The sequence below is a fragment of the Parasteatoda tepidariorum genome, chromosome 8 (genome assembly GCF_043381705.1).
Source record: "Parasteatoda tepidariorum isolate YZ-2023 chromosome 8, CAS_Ptep_4.0, whole genome shotgun sequence".
In the NCBI taxonomy this organism is placed as follows: domain Eukaryota; kingdom Metazoa; phylum Arthropoda; class Arachnida; order Araneae; family Theridiidae; genus Parasteatoda; species Parasteatoda tepidariorum.
This window is the reverse complement of record NC_092211.1, coordinates 54,176,160-54,195,041: the sequence shown is the minus strand read 5'-3', so window position 1 is coordinate 54,195,041 and position 18,882 is coordinate 54,176,160. Positions and strand designations below refer to the sequence as shown.

Here is an 18,882-nt window from a genome sequence, read left to right as displayed (position 1 = left end):
CCCCTCTAGCGTGCGGAGAGTCATAGAGGAAGGTAGTACCTTAGTTTCTCTCTCGATTTTCATATAGATTTTTAAGTTAGAAAACTATGTGGAACTAAAAACTACATTAAACATAGTTCTAAAAAAAGGAATCACGGAAATTTTAAAAAATATATTTTTATTAAATAAAAAGGAAAAATATTAAGACAGAAACTCCCACTTCGATTTGAACACGCCTACTTCAAGGGAAGGACCACATTTAACAGTTGACTTGTAACTGCGACATTACCAACTCCTTGCGCTGTTGCTACTATATAATCACGACTGCTAATGGCAACCTAGGAGCGACCACGACCGTAGCACTCACGTTCAACACTAAAAAGTGCGGTGATCTTAATGCAGCTCTCCCGTCTTCTCGAAAAACAGCAATGAATCAACTAGTGGAATCTGTTCATCGAATTCTATCAGACATAATTCTTTACTGTACTGTAGTGTGTCTACCACTACAAAAATACAATTCCAATAACTTAGTATATAAGACATGTTAACTCGATTCTATGTTGGGGTACCTTTTCATAGATGACGGTTGACCTAGTCGATATCTACTCTCCCCACAACGATAATAAAATAAAATTTTGTTTTGTTATGAAATATAATATTTTAATACTTTTTTGTTTGTTGCTCTCCTTTTTTTTGTTTTCAATTGATAGGTTTTAGTGTTGGTTCAATGAGTAAATACAAATTGTTATTTTTTTGCTGTAGGCTTTTGTATAATTTAACTACACATTCATTCAATCAACTTTTGAAGTTTGCGGTTAAAAGTGTTTAAATATAGAGAATGTCAATAGTAAAAATCATTGATTTAATTCTATAAACTAAAATAAATATATAGAGAATGTGTATATTTAAAATCATTGATTTAATTCTATTAACTAAAAATAAAATGATTAAGATTTTTTGTTATATGTTTAAAGAGATTTTGAGTAGTATTGATTGCAAAGAAAGAATCTTATCAAAGTAATAAAACTGCGTTTTTTAAGTGAAGTATAATAGCATTTACTGATTAGTACCATTGTTGTAATGTGACAAACAGCCTATGTTCTAGTTGCCCTTTATGAAAGGTATAACCAACTGTGCTACTTAATGTTTTCTCTAAAAATTTCTTATTTTTCTAATATGATAAAAATTTATCATAACAGTAAGTGGTAGTAAGCTATTGCTAAAAAGGGAAATAAAACTTTATTCAGTTTTGAGCCATTATCAGTTACTACTACCTGCTTGTCTCAAACTTGGTCATTATTTTGATGAATATGGAGATCTCTCTAAGCTGTGCACATATGTACAGTTCAAATCCCACATTGGCAGTTATTGTCAATGTCTGTGGGAAGAAAATCATCGGAAAAAACGGGGGAAGGTTTTTCATGAATCATAGCCATCAATTTTTGTTTTACCAACAGTTTGTTTGCATTTTAGGTTATATTTAGACCGAAAGTTATTCATTAAAGTTGAAAGTCCTGATTTGTTATGTCTTAAGAATGTTTTGTGATTAGTGGTATTTATCTCTTCCTTGTTTTGTTATTGAAATTTGTTTTCGCACAATGTCGAAAGAAAAAGGTTAAAAATTAGTTTAGGGAATGTTAATATAAGTTTATCAGAATGGGGCGAATAAAAACCTTAAGAAAAAGATTATTATTTTTTTCAAATAACGGCTGGCACTGAACTTTTGTTCTACATCTTAGAAGATGTCGGAAGTGTTGGTCATTTATTGTTACCTAGTTAGCACTTGTAAACCAAAGTCACGAAGGTGAGCAACATTACCCACGCCACACTGCCACAAATACCCGTTCATAGGGTGGACCACATTCACACAACACACAAAGAATCATCCATGCTCTGAGTGGGATTCAAGCCCACAGCCATTGGCTTCGCAGTCAGGCATGCTAACCACTTGGCCACCAGAACGGCAGATTAAATTTCATGTGTCATTTATTTATGAGTTCTGTATTCTTTTTCTTTAATTTGAAATAGTTTTTTTTTTCTGTATGTATTCATTGGCGAATCATTATGCACATGTTTTTACATTTTGGTTAACCAGTATTGTTAAAATATGAATTTATTATTTTTTTTATAAAAAAAAACCCTTATTTGTTCCTTTAGGAAATGATCAGAAGTGCAATTACAGAAAGCCAGAAAGCAAGAACAGAATGGGAGAGAACACCTCTGACTGAAAAAATCTCATTGTTCCATAAAGCAGCTGATCTTGTCAGTGGGAAATATCGAATGGATTTAAATGCCACCACAATGCTTGGACAAGTAAGAATAATAACTAAATTTATCACATATAGTCTAATTAGAACTGCCAGGCTCAGGAGCTAGAGCGTTCACCTTTGAATGAGGTGAACTGGGCTCAAATCCCAGCGATGGCTGGTCGATATGAATTCTGCATACGGCTTGCACCGACCACAGTGCTGATGTGAAATATCCTCAGACGGATCATGGGTTAGAGTCCCCTTGCCGTCAGGCAAACCGTGGAAGGTTCTTGTGGTCTTCCTCTCCATGTAACACAAATGCGGGTTAGTTCCATCAAAAATCCTCCAAGAAAACAAATTTCTCCCAATATTTGATCCACGAGTTCCCTTGTCTTCTGGATTAGGTTCAAAATAACAAGGCTACGGAGTTGAACATTAGTAGTCGTAAACCCATAATTTGGGCCGACTGTTCAATGACAGTTAAAAAATAAAATATAATTTTATTATATCATTGTTAAGAGAGAAATTTTGTACTACATTCTGAAAAGTAGATAAAAAAACATAATTTTATTTTTATTTAATATTTTATGGCATATGGAGGATATAAATGTATGAATTTGGTGATTATAAACACTTCCTCCAAACTACATGTAGATGTTATAAATGCATCTTAGAAAGTCTTAAAAAAATTTTAAATTAATCATTAGAAACTGCAGTTGATGTGTATACCTCTCGATAAAGTTGTTTATTTAATTAAAATCGTAAAAACAGAAATTTTTTTGTATATTAATGTTATTCATGCAGTTGTTTGTTGTACAATACTCACAGATCATTAAATATATTTCTGCTATTAGATTCACCAATGAAAGAAACTTTGTTTAACCTGTAATTCTTCCTTAATGTTTAATATCTATTATTTTGTTTCTTTTATACAGTCAATAAATATTAGATCTCATAAAATTATTGACTCAACAGAATTTCTCAAATACCCAATAGCTTTTTTTTTTAACGTAAAAGTAAGTTCCCTTTTATGAATTTTCCAATTTGCAAAATATTTAGAAAGCTTCAAAGCTTTTCAGCTATGACGGAAAATTAAAAAGAATACTTAACCGCTGTATCTTTCTTTAGCTTATAATATGAAAACGAAAAGAAAAAAATTCTTTTTACGTAGATAAAAGACTATGTGCAAATGTGACTGTCCATGTGCATGACCATCAAAAGAAATAGTGGCCAGTCTAGTTTCTAATTAGTTTCATGCCAAATTGACAATTTTGAGAAATATATAAATGAACTTTAATTTCTGTTTTTCAACTATTATTGGATTCCTCCTGGTTAAAGAGTATGGATAGGGAAAAGCCTGAAATATAATCAATTTGATTTTGTATCTAAAGGTCAGTATTTCTGGTTACTTCTTACTACATAACAGAAAAAGGATTAATCTCAGATTGTTGGTCATATTAATTATTGAAATTCAAATTAAATTATTTCTTGCAAAATTGAATTTTTGCAGAATATCTTAGTTAAGTCATACTGTAGTCTGCAATTATGTTTAAATTTTTCTGAAGTACCCTAATAATTCAAGGATTCTTTTATCTTTGTTCTGTACATATAAGCTGATTATAATTCTCCTAACATTTATTAGCATCTTATCTAAGTTATAGGATAAATTATTATAATTTTTAATTTTTATATTCAAATTTATTAGAAATTTCTAAAATTAAAAAATGTTTTTTTTATATGTTTTTTTTTTAAATTTTCATATTTTAATTCATTTTAAGGATATTTTTATTCCATTATAGGGGAAGAACATAATTCAAGCTGAAATAGATGCAGCAGCAGAATTTGCTGATTTTCTTAGGTTCAATGCCTATTTTGCTAAAGTTAGTAAATTTTTCATTTTTCTATTAATTTAATACATATTAGAATAGCATGAAATTTTTCAGTAAGTATTAGAGAAATATATTTTGTATTTTCTTTAATTTCCCAAATGTTTTAAAAACTCATTTAAAAGATTATTATTAAGATCGAACTAATTTAAGAATATCTAATTACAAAGTGCCAATTACTCACAGTAGAATGAACCTTTTGAATTCAGTTTTTTGTGTATTTCTTATTGCCAGATACATGATTGATTAGATAGTCTGTTGAGTGTTATTCTTTACTCGTGAATGACTGAATATTCTATTTCCAAAATGGTGAAAAATACTAAACTAAATTCTTCATGCTGATCAGAATTAAGTTTAAATAAACAAAGCACGCTAAATAAAGTGTCGAAAAGCCTTAGTTTTAAAATAGGATAAATAAAATAAAATAAAATATACATTTATCACTCGATAAAGGGCAGCACTCTCGTGTATTTCTCTCTTAATTTACAGTGTTTAATTGCTAACGCATTTGGAAAAAAAATTATATGCTTTATTAAATTACATTTGTTCAAAATTATCTGCATGTTAACACTTATTTTATAGAAAATATGTATATTATGTTATCAGCAATTTATGAAATGCAAGCATTTATTAAATACCTGGCATTTTTGGGCACAGTATGAAATATAAGAACCCTTTACTTAGGTATTGTGTATGATGCATGAAATATATGAAACACCAACATATAGAATACATAGGTATCAGTGATTCCACCACGCTTTGGTAACTGTGGGTCCTTATATTCCAGGACTTTCAAAAGTCTGTACCCTTTTTTACTGCAAACAGGTCTTTATTTAAAACATGAATACTCTACCTCTGAAACCATCTATTAATGTGCACACTTATAATTATTTTATTTCCTAATTGACTAAACAAAGAATTTAAAAGCAAGAAAAAGAATTACATTTGAACTATCAAGACTTTTAATTAGTACTGATCAGATCAAATCCTTTCACCAAGAAAAAACAATGTAATTTGTTACTCAGAATTTTTCTAAGAATTCATAAATATTCTATAGAATATGTATGTGGCAATGATTCAAGCTGTGGGTCCTTAGTACTTCCAAATATCTGGGCCCCTTTTTAATGCACACAGATATCTATTTAAAATACGAATGCTGTACCTCTTAAACCAGCTATTAATATGCATATTTATAATTATTTAATCTGTTAAGAGACTAAGAAAGAATTATTTATATATAATTCTATTTCCTGCATGGTGTTTTTTTTATGATGCTGGAAAATTACTTAAAAAATAATTCAAGAAATGCTGTCTTTAGGAATGCATCTTACTTTATTTTTCATGTTCCCTTTGCCATTTATGACATTATTTGACACGCTATAACACTGAAGTGGAATCCCTGGGTATTTTTAAAATACCCTACAGATTTAGTTAAATTAAGAAATATGAGAATTGTTATATATTTTACCTAGGCATTGTATGGAATAATAAATGCAGTTTAGGCAAATTATGGCAAAGTCATGATAAGATTATTATTTAAAAGTTATTCATTCCTTAAAAATGCTAATGTTATATTGAAAGAAAATAGAATATAAACCTTACACATAAAATGCTAGGTATTCTGTAAATTTATGAAACATGCATTCTTTAGAATACTTAGCATTTTATAAAATGTCTGATATATTTCATGTTTTTCTGGTTGGTTTTTAGGCATTCTATCGAATGCTTAGTCAATGTTTACAATGCATTATCTTTTCATATTTTTCTTACCGATTTTCTGCATTCTACAGAATACTGGGTTTCAAACTCTGCCAGTTATGCCTAAGCATTCTTTAAAATAATAGATGTGGACTAAGCTCATTATAAAAAAAGTGGTCATGATAACACTGTCTTTTAAGATTTTTTTTCCTCGAAAGTACAAATGTGGCAATGTTTTATTATTTTGAAATAATATTTATGGTTTTGAGTACCCTCAATGGAGAACTGAGAGTAATTTTACTGCTGGTATTATTCAAATTTATTTGTAGAAATTTGTGAGTAGTTTCGTGTTTTTTCATTTGGCCTTCTATCATACAGCTAAACTGTGTAACTTGTTTAATTGTTTCTTATTTCATTGGACACTTTGTAGTTTTTTTTTTGTGAAAGGCTTAGGTGTTTGATGGAATGTTCGCTTTGAACTTTGCAGGCAACATAAATAATGAAAAGTTTTCAATTTTAATCAATATAGGGTGATGAAAAGGCGTGTCAATGTTCTTTTCAATTTGTCATGATCAACTTTGTCCCTTATTGTAATCATTTACCAGTGCAGATTATGAGTAAAACAATATTTTTAGCTATTCTTTTTGTATGTGTAAATATTCCATTTTTTCATACTTTCACTAACCTGTGACTTAATTACATATTTTTCTTGCTCCCCAAGTTTGAAAATTTTGTTATAATTTTCTAATTAGTTTCTAAAGTATGTATTGTTTATAAAATACTTAAATTAAGAGTTAAGTATTAAATATGTTTTTTCTTTTTCTAGGAATTGACAAAGTATCAACCAATTAGTCCAGATCCAAAATCTACTGTAAATTCATTCCGTTTTCGAGGTTTAGAGGTTAGAATAGTGTTGTTTATTTGATGCATGATCATTTAATCCATCATTAATATTCTGATTTATATCACTTCCAAACTTATTATATGAAGAAATTATTATGTCTAAATGTTTCATTTTTGTCATTTACTTTATTGAATCTTTAAGTGACTTAAACTTAATTTGTTGTTAATTATTTCTATTATTACTTTGTATTTATTATTTCGTTATTTTTGTTTTTATGTATTTAACATCTATTTTCATTATGTATCTATACCTTTTTTGATATGCTTAATAATAAAGAAAAATATATCGCATTCTTTTCAACTAAACATATTACATATCCTACCAGCATTATTTGTACTGTCATTAAATGATTGCCTGCATTTTTTTACTTCGACTTTCTGCTACTTAACTGGAGAATACTGGCAGCTAAAACATTTCACTTCTTCTTTTTATTCAGATTAAATAAACTATCTGTAACAACCACTACTTATTAATAGTTATTGAAATTTCTTCAAATAAATATCAATGTTAACACCAAGTTAAAGAGAGGTAGTCAGGGACAGTTTATTTCTTCTCAATTGAAAAATAATTGAAATATTCTTACACTTTACTGATAAATTCTCGTACATTCTTACCTGATTACATTCTTACCTAAATGATTATTTTTTGTTCTTTGGTAAGTAATGATTAATTGTATAATGATCTTACAGAGGGATGTATGATAATGTAAAAAAAAGTGCAATATTGGCAGAAAAATATGGTTATACATGAAACTTATGTTTTATTTACAACTGTATTTTTTCTGTTTAATGCTGTAAGTTTTTTTCTGTGTAAAAATATACATCAAACAATATAAAATGTTTCCGAGTGATGACTTGATTCTTTATCATTTCATTTTTAGGGTTTCATTGCTTCAATATCTCCATTTAATTTCACTGCGATTGGAGGTAACCTTGCTACTGGTCCAACACTGATGGTAATTAATTGAGTTTATTATTTTTAATTGCTTTTATTTAGTACATTGCCAATTTTTCAATATTTATAATCATGGTTCAGTATTAATAATTGCTATTAGCCCATGTATACTACATTAATAATGTTTTTAATCAACAACTGATTGACAAGTGATAAAAACGTATTTTTAATATTCTATAATTATTCATAACATTTTTGAAGTATAATAATGTTTAATAAAGAATATGGCACCTATATTAGCTATTAGTTTGTCAGTTTTTCTTAAAAATGCTCAGTTAATGTATTTATGTACTTTTTTTATTAATGAAGAATAATTTTCAAATTTATTAAAGAATAATTGTGAATTTGAAATTCTAGATTTTCATGCTAATTTACACCACTTGCCATCGTAAAATTTTTTTTACACTTTTAGAGAGGTTTGTTTTTAAATTTTATTTTAGTTATTAAGTACATTTATATTAATAAGAATGTTGGTATTTTATTTTTCTTCAATATTTATAATTATATCATTTTTATTGGTGTTTATGAAACTTAGCTTTTTTTTTAAAGTAAAAAGTTAGTTAATCTTGAAATTGTAGTTTAAAATTTGCTTATACAATCTACTCTCGATATAACAACCCCTGTTGTCCAAAAAAATTATATAAACTAAGGTCGCTATAATGCGAGTTTTCAAAACTACAACAAATATTTACACCTAAAAACTGAACTTATTTCGGCAAAATCCACTACCAATGTAATCAATTCACTTTCTTCAAATTTTTTAAAGTCAGTTAAGCATATAGCCTTATACTGGCTGTTAGCAGTCATTATCACTGAATAACATACTTCCAGAGAACTGAAACGTTAAACCAAAATAAAATTTAAAAAGTGTGGGGATGGTAACTATCGCCAATGTCAACCTTCATCTATGAAAAGGTACCCCACCATAGAATCAAGTTAACATTTCTTATATACTAGTGAATTGGAATTATATTTTTGTAGTGCTAGATACACTACAGTCCTCCCCCACCAGAATTATGTCTGTGATAGAATTCAATGAATGATACCACTAGTTGTGTGTCATTACTGTTTTGTGAGAAATCGAGAGAGTTGTATTAAGATCACCGTGCTTTTGCTGATCGCGAGAGCTATATTCATTTCACGGTCGTGGATGCTCTTGTATTGCCATTAGCAGTCGAGTGTATGCAGGAGAAATTTGCTATTTACTGTCAATGAAAAAATATTTGATTAGAAAGCGCAAAACTGTTTAATGCCGTTTTTGAGTAATATTCTTAAAAATTGAAAATTAAATTTCAATTTCTATATTGGAATGAACCGTCCAGTTCAGACGCTCTAGTGGGCGTTAAAATAGTATTTAGTCTAGAGAATAACAAAAGGGACTGTATCGTTCGTTGTAATGGAAGGTTTTCAATAAGGGGGGTTCTTACTAAAGAGCATAAGTTGTATATCAAGGACCCTTTTTTAATTAATTATAAATGGCCTTTTTAAATCAAATTGTTTTTACCCAACTTGATTAAATTGCTCCTGAATTAAATTTAAGCTAACACATTAAATTAATGATATTTCAAACAATGTAGTAAATGTTTTATTATTATTGTATAATAAATGTGATGCATGTTGCATTTTTGCTACATCTATTTATTATTAAATACAGTATAATAAATAGTTACTTTACATAAACATTTAATTATGAAGTAAATTTAATTTTTAAGAAATAATTTAGCTGACATTATTCAAATGGAAATAATTTGTTTTAATTGTTACGTTTCTCTACCGTTCTACTTTGTTTCTCAATAACTTTAAAATTTTTTAATTGTAATGCTATTAGCAAGGGACCCTTACACACACTTGTATGAAATGTTTGTCTAAATACTAGAATATTCATTTTAATGTTCTTTTTAGGGCAATGTTATATTGTGGAAACCCTCGGATACTGCTGTGCTTTCAAATTTTGTGATATATAATCTTTTAATAGAAGCAGGATTTCCCCCTGGTGTTATCAATTTTCTTCCATCAGATGGTCCAGTATTTGGAGATGTCATTACCTCTTCCCCACATCTTGCTGGCATTAATTTCACTGGCAGCCTTAGGTAGGGATAAGTTTATTCCTAAGTCTCAATTCGCCCCTTATATATACATTTATTTTTGCTTTAGGAGCATCTAGTAGGTCACTGGAATAAAAAAAGAAAGGTATATTTTACCAGTTGTTTAGTATAATACTCTTTATATGATTGAATTATTCTGAAATTCAAAGGTTGAAGTTTGCTGGAAAAATTCGAGTTGTTCTTATTCTTTTGTGATAATATGTTGTTTTTTTATTAAACTAACCTAAATACTTTCTTCACAATTTTAATTTTTTTTTATGATTCATTAGATTATTAATGCATATAAATGATGTTCTAGATTAAAAGAAATTTGTTTTGTACTGTCTCTTACATTTATTTTATTTTAAAAATTTTTGTAGGACTTTTAAAATACTTTGGAAAATGACTTCTGAAAAAATAGACCTGTATAAAAACTTTCCCAGACTTGTTGGAGGTATTTCATTTTGTATTGTTATTTATCTTTTAGCTCTTATGTGTATGTTTGTTTTTTGTTGGATTAAAATATATCTTGCCCCCTTTTATTTCTGAAAACTGCAGAATCAAAGCTTCATTAAATTTAAAAAGCATTTATTTCAATTTTTAAAAAAATGAACTTTGAAAAATTTGAAAGAGAAAATTAAAATATATTTTTAAAACATTGAATTTCTTCTATTATACTACAGAACACTATAGTAACAGTGTCTAGAAATCCTATCTTATAGAACTACACTATTGTAAGTACTTGTACAAAATTCGAATAGTACAAAAATTCTATTGTCCTTTGAAATTCCCTAATGTAGTGTTTTTAGATTGTCTCTTGAATATCTCTGTGAAAATTTTTATTAATTTAATTAGATTTATTTTAATAAATACAATTTAGTTTTAATGAAAAAAAAATGAGCTGCTTTTTACTTAAATAAAAAACATAAATTTGATCTATCAGCATTATTATTTTCGTACACCATGAAAATATCCTAAATGTGACATGACAGTTTATTGCAAAATTTTTAAAGTTAGCAAAAAGAAATCCATGTATATTTCATTAAGTAAATTTACAGTAATGATTTCATTATTAATGTAAATTATTATCAGTGTAACATATTCATTATTGATGTAACATATTACATCTCTTATATACATGCTTACATGATATTATTATTTGCAATTTAAAATACCTAATTCTTAATCATATGATTTGATTTTCAGTTTAAAATAATATTGCTTATCCCACTCATAACAAATATCAAATATCTAAACAATTTATAAAATCAGGATTATGAAGAAGAATTTGACTCCAATAAGATTAAGATTTGCCTTTGGCTAAAACTTTTGAAATTTGGTTAATACTTTTGATATTTGGCTAATTTACTGGCTAATAATATGAAGTCCTTATCGCAAGCCCTGTATATGTACTAAAAAAAAAATTTTTTTTTTTTAAATAACCTTTGTGGCTCTGTTATTATTTGTTTTCTTGTTTTTTTTTTAAAAAAAAAGAAAGCTTCACATTTTAAAAGGTTTATTTTTAAAAATTTTTATTGTTATCTTTAAAAAAATGTATTCATTCAATTTGTGTTATTTACTTTGATCTATTCTTTAAAGTTACAGATTCATCTCTTATAATAAGGTAATTTTGTATTTTTATTCTAGAGGTTATGGTATTTCACAGGTTCTGCATTTTTGCCTCTATTTAAAATTAATTTTAATTTCATTTCTGTTATTTTCATGTTGTTTTGCATTTTATAAAATAGCTTTTTTTCAGAAAAGTTTTTTTTTAAAAAAACAATACATAAAACTGTTCTAATCTCTTGTCAAACTTCTGATAAATTGTTCTAATTTTCATTTAAATTCTAATAAATAACAGTATTCAGTCTAAATTAGATAGTTTTATTATTTTTTTTAATTTTCTGTTATTAAGAAATAAAATACTTTCAAGTAATGAGAATTATTATCATTTTCACATATTGTTTAAATTTGCAATTGAATGAAATTTTTTTTACAAATTTGCAGTAATTTTATTAGTTAATTATTTGTATATTGTAACATTTCTGTTTAAAATGTTGTATTTTTTAAGCAGTATGCATTTCCTACACACATCTTTTAATTATTGATTTATAGTGATGGTTTAAACAATTTTTCATCAAACATTAGAAACCCAAATGTATACTTAGAATATAATTGCCATTCTTACTGAGTTAAATCTGCTTTTCAGCACTAGTTGGTATTTATGTTTCTGTCTTCTCTTTCATATCAGTCTATAATGTATCACTTGCTTTTAACAAATTACGTTATTTTAACCTTTTTCATTAGAATGTGGGGGCAAGAATTTTCATTTTGTTCACAAATCTGCTGATGTCCAAACTGTAGTAGCCTCTTCTATTAGGTCAGCCTTTGAATACAGTGGTCAAAAATGTTCTGCTTTGGATAGAATGTATGTTCCTGAAAGCCTATGGCCGAAGGTAGATTTTGAATTTTTATTCCATATTCAAATCACCTATGTATTAATCGTATCAGAGAGTTAAACCTTGCATTCTTGTAAATTTGTATTAAAATTTCTCAGTTGTACAGTGTTTCTCCTTTGAACAACAGAGGAAAATTACACTACAGAGGAAAATTACACCATATGCAAATCACCTATGTATTAATCATATCAGAGAGTTAAACCTTGAATTCTCGTAAATTTGTATTAAAATTTCTCAGTTGTACAGTGTTTCGCCTTTGAACAACAGAGGAAAATTACACTTCATTTGATGGAAAGATAAACTGGATGTAAAAAAAAAAAAATATGGTGCTAAACAGGCGGTGAATATATATTTTATTAACTTTTTTTTATAGTAATTTGATCATTCCAATAAAACAACAGAAGAAGAAAGCAGTTAAATATTGTATAATTTCAAAATTTAATCCCCATTCATATATTAATTATATTATTAATTAACCAAACAATGTTGAATAATTATTTCTCATCATCATGATTTAAAAATTCAAAATGCAGAGAAAATTCCCCAAAATCTTGAACCTAAACCAATTTCTGGCAGCCTATTTGTTTATTATTGGACTTTTAATAAGTTATTTTGTAAACTATATTATCAAACAAAATCATTTTGTTAATCTTTAAAAAACATGAAAAGTTTTTGTGGAATAAAATTCATTTTAAGCTCTTCTTGCAAAAAATTTCCCTCCAGTTCGAAGTTTACATCTAGGTTGGACAGTTTAAATTTTCTTAAACTTTTCAACCAAAACAAAGTGTGCTGACAAATTGATTTGTTTCCAAAAAATGTTTTAAATGATGCTAAAATAGTGACGAAATTATCATTGTTACCTGCGAAAATTAGACATAATTGTTCGCTTTTTCATTTTGTAAAAATGATAATTTTTTTTTCTGAACTATTATTAGTTGTAATATTTCCCTGATGACTTCTGTTTTTTTATATTCATGCTAGTGTTTCAAAATGAAATTTGTTTAAATTTTTTTTAAATTAGATTAAAGAAGGTTTGCTAGAAATCAGGAATCAAATCAAAGTTGGCTCTCCTCTTGAGCCGGATACTTTTGTTTCCGCTGTCATTGATGATAGGGCGTTCAAAAAAATTAAAGGATTTATTGATCATGCAAAATCTTCACCAAGTCTGAAGATATTGGCTGGAGGAACATGTGACGACAGGTACTTTGGCAAAATCTTTCTTACTGCTTCTGTTTGAAAAATAATACATTGTAAAGCATTTTTTTTCCGCTAAAGTTAATCAGCTTCTGTGATTACTCTTTACTATGCTGCTTTCATCCTTTTCACTTCATTTCTTTGTGGTGAATTTCTTATAAACATACTAGATGTTTAAATGTTTCATTGTCTTGTGGTAGGCTTTATATTTTATATAAAAAATTTCATAAAATCCTTATATTTCATCTAAATCAGTGGTTGCAGGCTCATTTAAAGCGGTAAGCCGTTCATCTAAAGCTAAATATCCCAGCAAGCTACTAGTAGCTTTCTGGGATATTTTTAGTTGATCACTTTAACACTCCGGTTAGCTAACAGTGATTCTTCTACTGAACTGATAAACCAAATGTGAAAACTGATTGTTTTTATAGTTTTTTTTCTTTTCGAAAAGCATTTGTCACAGTCTTGGTTGATACACCATCGCACACCTTTACCACCCACTCACACACTTCCACATAAGTCGCCTGACAAACTTTTCTCATCTTAGTGTAAATATGTTAAGTGTGGGCCATGCAGTCTTCCTACAAGTTTCACAGTATCTAGCATATATGAGTTGTGAATAATAGCCATTAAAGGAATATGATTGTAGACTTTTTATATTTAAATTTTCATGTAATTTTGTTGTTGGGTAATGTTACCCCAACGAGCTATAGGAAAAATTTTACTACTTTATCCATCTGTCCCCGAGCATTAAAAGGACTAGTATGCAATTGAGACTAAACAGTGAGGAATACTGGCATCGCTACTTATGACTTAACCATATCTGATTTTAAAAAATGAAACTATGTATTGAAATGGAACAAAACATTAAAAGTGAAGAAATACCCCTTAACTTGTAAGCTAGAGATCATTAGGCTATGGTCATTAGAGATCATTAGGCTAGGTTTAATTTTAAGTAAAGTTTACCAAATATCATATCAACAATTAGTAAAATATCTAAAAAAAATTCAGTCCCCATTTTCTGCATTAAAAAAATATCAGAATGTTTAATCCTAATTTCACCTTTAATATAAAAGTTGCCAAAATTTATCATTCTTCTACTGCCTTGGGGGTTAGTATGTGCTGTTAAGCAACTTCGTTAAACTGTGCACTAATGTTAAATGATTGTGCTGTTAAACAACTTATTACAGTTAAGAACGAAGAAGATGGAATAGTAAGATTTGACAAAATGTGAAGAAATTCCGTCATTTGCAACCACAACTCCCCCAAATTTAAAGTTATAAAAATGAAGAGAAATAGAAAACTGAGAAAATGAAATTAGGTTCCACTATAAACGACCGACCAATTTTTCAGTTGCCACTATAAGCGTAACATTATTATCTAAATGGGAGTTCAGAAGGGACCACTAAAAATGTTCACTCAGCAACTGCAGCGAAGTGTTTACTGTATGTCAGGTCCATTATATAAAGGTTCAACTGTATTTTATTTATTTCACTTTGTTTTAATCAATACCCATGAGTTTTATTTTGTAATTTATTTCATAATTTAGCAAAGGGTATTTCATTGAACCTACAATAATAGAGACTGAAAATGCTGGTGATATGATTATGAAAGAAGAAATATTCGGTCCCATCTTAGTTATATATGTTTATAAAGATTCTTCCCTACAAGAGACCTTAGAGCTGGTGAATGATAATCAGTATGCTTTAACTGGAGCTATCTTTGGTCAAGATCAGTAAGTTTGCCTAAGCTTTTATGCTATTAATAATTGCTGTGTATGATTTAATTTAGCAAAGTGTCGTATTTATATATTAATTTTAATGCATATTCTTATTAGAAATTAGTAGGCTTATTTTGCTTTTAAAAAATGAATAAGTATATTTTGTGACTACACAACTTGGCAGTTTTTAAGAAAACAGGAAACTGCCAAAAAATCGACTAATTGCATTACATTGTTTTGTGGTAAGGAACTATAGTTCTTTGATTTTTTGGCGATTGTGATAAAACCTGCTCTTTACTAAGAAAAAATATTGAAAAATTTCCAATATTTTAAAAATAGAATTTTAATGAGCTATTTGAGCAAATTTTTTTAAACTATGTCACAAGGCTCGAAAAAACTCAGAAATTTTACCCGTTCCCGAGGACGGCTTGTCCAACAATGTACCCGTCCTCCTTTGAAACTAACCCGTAGCTTCTAAATAAATAAAAATATAATTTTCTCTTCTTTATTACAAATATTTATATAAATTGCACAATGAATTAGTAGTTACTAGGATTACGCTATGCAGATATAAAAGAAATACTAGGTTACTAATAGTAACATAGTAATACTAGGTTACTATACTAATACTACGTTACTAATAGTAACCTAGTATTTCTAGTGACGAAGGAATTAAGTAGATTTCTAGATTAGAGGGTCATTTTAGAAGTGAGGCCCTAGACTCTCATAAGATAACAAAAATTGAAAGTGTATCACGAACATTAACGGGAAAATGGCTGCCCGCACGGACGTCGAATTTGAGAAATTCGTTGTTTGCGGGGAATTTTTTATCACCGAGGACGGGCGGTTTTCCAAGCCCTGCTGTGTCCTGTATTATTTTAGATATCATGCCATAATCATTTTATTCAGTCAAAAATTTCAAAAGCTGTTTAACTATATTAAAGGCCAATAAAGTTTGAGAAGACTATGTTTTGGCAATGTAATTTGTTTTAAGTAAAAAGAATGTAATGTTTTAATTTTCTCTTTAAAATATTAATGGTTTTGTATTATCATTAATATTTTGAAGAAATAGTCTGAATATTAATTGGCTGTATTTGATAAAATGATTAATTTCTGATTATCATAATGAATTTCAAAATTTCATTTTTATATTTTAATCATTAAACTGAGAACAATTTAACTATTACGAACTGATTTGATGTTAAAGTTATCTTTACTTGTGTCATTATTTGTTTTTGTGTTTGTTTACTATTGCTGCTCATGTTAAATCAAACAACAAAAAGCCAGGACAACATATTTCAAATGACGAGCTGCTAAAGATTCACTGAACATTTGTCCAAATATTAAATGAGCAAAAAGTTAAACTGGTGTGTAATGCATAGTCTGATCATTCTGGAAAACGTTAAGTAATTTATTCAGACATTATCATGACTACTAGGCTTTTGCGTCCATTTTTAACATTGCTTGTTATTTATATCATAAGACTGTAAAAATGCTGTTTTGTCGTTAAATAAAGTTTAAACCTTTTTTTTCCTCCTGTTAATTGCAGAGCGTTTTTGGAATATGCTACTGAGTTTTTGAAAAATGCTGCTGGAAACTTTTATATCAATGACAAGTCAACAGGTTCTGTTGTTGGTCAACAACCCTTTGGTGGAAGTAGATTGTCAGGTATATCTCACTTTTTTACAGCATTCTGCATTTTACTCATATCATTGAAATTCCCATGTACTTTCTTTTGATGGTTTAAATTTTGGGATACTTAATTTTTTACTCTTGACTATTGAATAAAATCTTATTAGTATGCTTTTTTTTTCTATTTTGCATGAGGGAATTAAATTGCTTGAACTTTCCGTGTCCCCAAAATAAAATTTTTTGGTATGGCTAACAGAAATAAACATTACCATAAATTTTATCGAATTTATGTCCAAAGAAGCAACAAATAAAAAGCATATTTCCATACCAGAGCACAGTCAAGTGCAAATCATTATTACAGAAAAATAAATGCTCAGAAGAAGACAAAAGTATTATTTGTTATCCAGCATGGGAGAGATCTGGCTTATACTCCTGATTTTTACCCACCATGCTTAAACTTTTTTTCTGAAGTAAAATCAGCACAATTAGAACATCATTTCAAAGTGCAGCAGACTATAAAAAATGTCTTTAAATATGTAACGAATGTTCATGAAAAACTACTACTGCATAACTTAGTAATGAATGTTCATGAAAATAATCTCACTGTACAGGAAATTCATTTAAGTCCATGCTAACTATGTGAAAAAGATGTACAAAAGCTTGTAAATTAGTTTGTTATTAGGCTCATTTTAAGGAAAGCAGGATGAAACTTTGTTTCAGAACTTTCCCTGCAGTAAATATATAAAATCATTTTGTTTTGGATTGTCAAAAAGTAATTTCGTTTTTTCCCAGCATAGGACTGCATTGTATTTTTTCACATTTCAGATGCATAATTAGTATATATTTTGACAGCTGATATAGCAAGGCTTACTTATGAAAAATTGTGAATGATTGTACATAATAGTTTTTAGTTGGTGCTCATTCAAATGTGGAAAGTGAAAAGTTGCATTTTCTAATATGTACTAGTTATACTATGCATTTTCTAAAGCAGAGGTCCCCAACCTTTTTGTACTGAAGAGCAAATACCAGAATATCTGTCAAATGGTGGTCACTATTTATTTTTTCAAGATAAATTTATAGTTGATAGACAGTCAGTGTGATCTTCATTGCATTTCACTGACCAGCGCTTCATAATTGGGAGAATATGATGAAATTCCTGCTCGTAAGCAATCGTCAAGGTGTTCATCTGAAATTTGGGGTCTATATTTTGATTGATTTTGATTGTTGAAAGCAATGATTCACACAAGTATGTGGAACCTAAAAACGACTTAATTTTATATGCTGCTCTTTTTAATAATGGAATTTATTTCTATCAACTATATTCCAGAATTTCTCATCTGATATAGTAGTTTTGAAGATAACGTCATTCTGAAGATCCAAAACTTCGATCTCCCCTTCTTGCCTTACTTTATTAAATGTAGAAATCTATCAAGTACTTTGCCTTTACTGAGCCAACGTACTTTAGTATGTATTTGCATAGCATTTTAATGGAAAATGGAAATATTTTATTGTTGGGCACAGGCAGCAGGCGCATCTAGATCGATCAACGGGCGCCATGATGCCCGCGGGCATAGGGTTGGGGACCTCTTTTCTAGAGTATACTAGTATTTATGCTAGTGTATGAAAAATAAAACTTCTTGTTTAGTAAAAAATATTCTTTTTTTATTTAAATTTTTCATGCATATTTATATCTAATGTAAGCACTGCCAATAATTATATTTTTAATACATATTTTTAATTTTTTTTTAATTATTATTTATTATCATTTTAAGTGTGAAGGAAACTTATTTTAAGACACATTTGTTTTAAAAATACCAACAAAAAAATTTTTGAATTTTTTTTTTCTTCCAGTCTTGCTGTGAGGCTTACAACTGTGTTAACAACTGTTTAGTAATATCAAGAACTATTTTATCAACATTTTTTTGATAGGCATACACATAAAAATAATGGATTTAATATCAGCCAGTATAGTTTCTTAGTTTTTTCTAATTCTTGAGACTAATGTTTAACATTTATATTGAGTAACTGACAAAAAATATTGTAACATAAAAAGTAAATCTTTTGCAAAACTTTTTTATTGTTTACATTTAATCTTTAACACATATTAGGATTTTTAACTTTTTGTA

The 18,882-nt window shown here is 28.4% G+C and overlaps 1 protein-coding gene across 3 annotated transcripts in view; it reads left to right on the top strand.

Moving 5' to 3' along the window:
• LOC107449838 (delta-1-Pyrroline-5-carboxylate dehydrogenase 1) overlaps positions 1-18,882 on the top strand; it is a 51,780-nt gene that overhangs the window by 29,137 nt on the left and 3,761 nt on the right. The window contains exons 1-11 of one of the 3 annotated variants that reach the window (XM_071184020.1): positions 290-509; positions 2,137-2,292; positions 4,028-4,108; positions 6,639-6,713; positions 7,597-7,671; positions 9,573-9,760; positions 10,135-10,208; positions 12,062-12,210; positions 13,235-13,413; positions 14,954-15,139; positions 16,674-16,792. In XM_071184020.1, the coding sequence (XP_071040121.1) occupies positions 408-509; positions 2,137-2,292; positions 4,028-4,108; positions 6,639-6,713; positions 7,597-7,671; positions 9,573-9,760; positions 10,135-10,208; positions 12,062-12,210; positions 13,235-13,413; positions 14,954-15,139; positions 16,674-16,792 (1,384 nt within the window). In that variant the 5' untranslated portion in view covers positions 290-407. Of the gene's footprint in view, positions 1-289; positions 510-1,081; positions 1,101-2,136; positions 2,293-4,027; positions 4,109-6,638; positions 6,714-7,596; positions 7,672-9,572; positions 9,761-10,134; positions 10,209-12,061; positions 12,211-13,234; positions 13,414-14,953; positions 15,140-16,673; positions 16,793-18,882 lie in introns of those variants that run through there. The other 2 variants (XM_071184019.1, XM_043042293.2) reach the window with 2 other exon arrangements.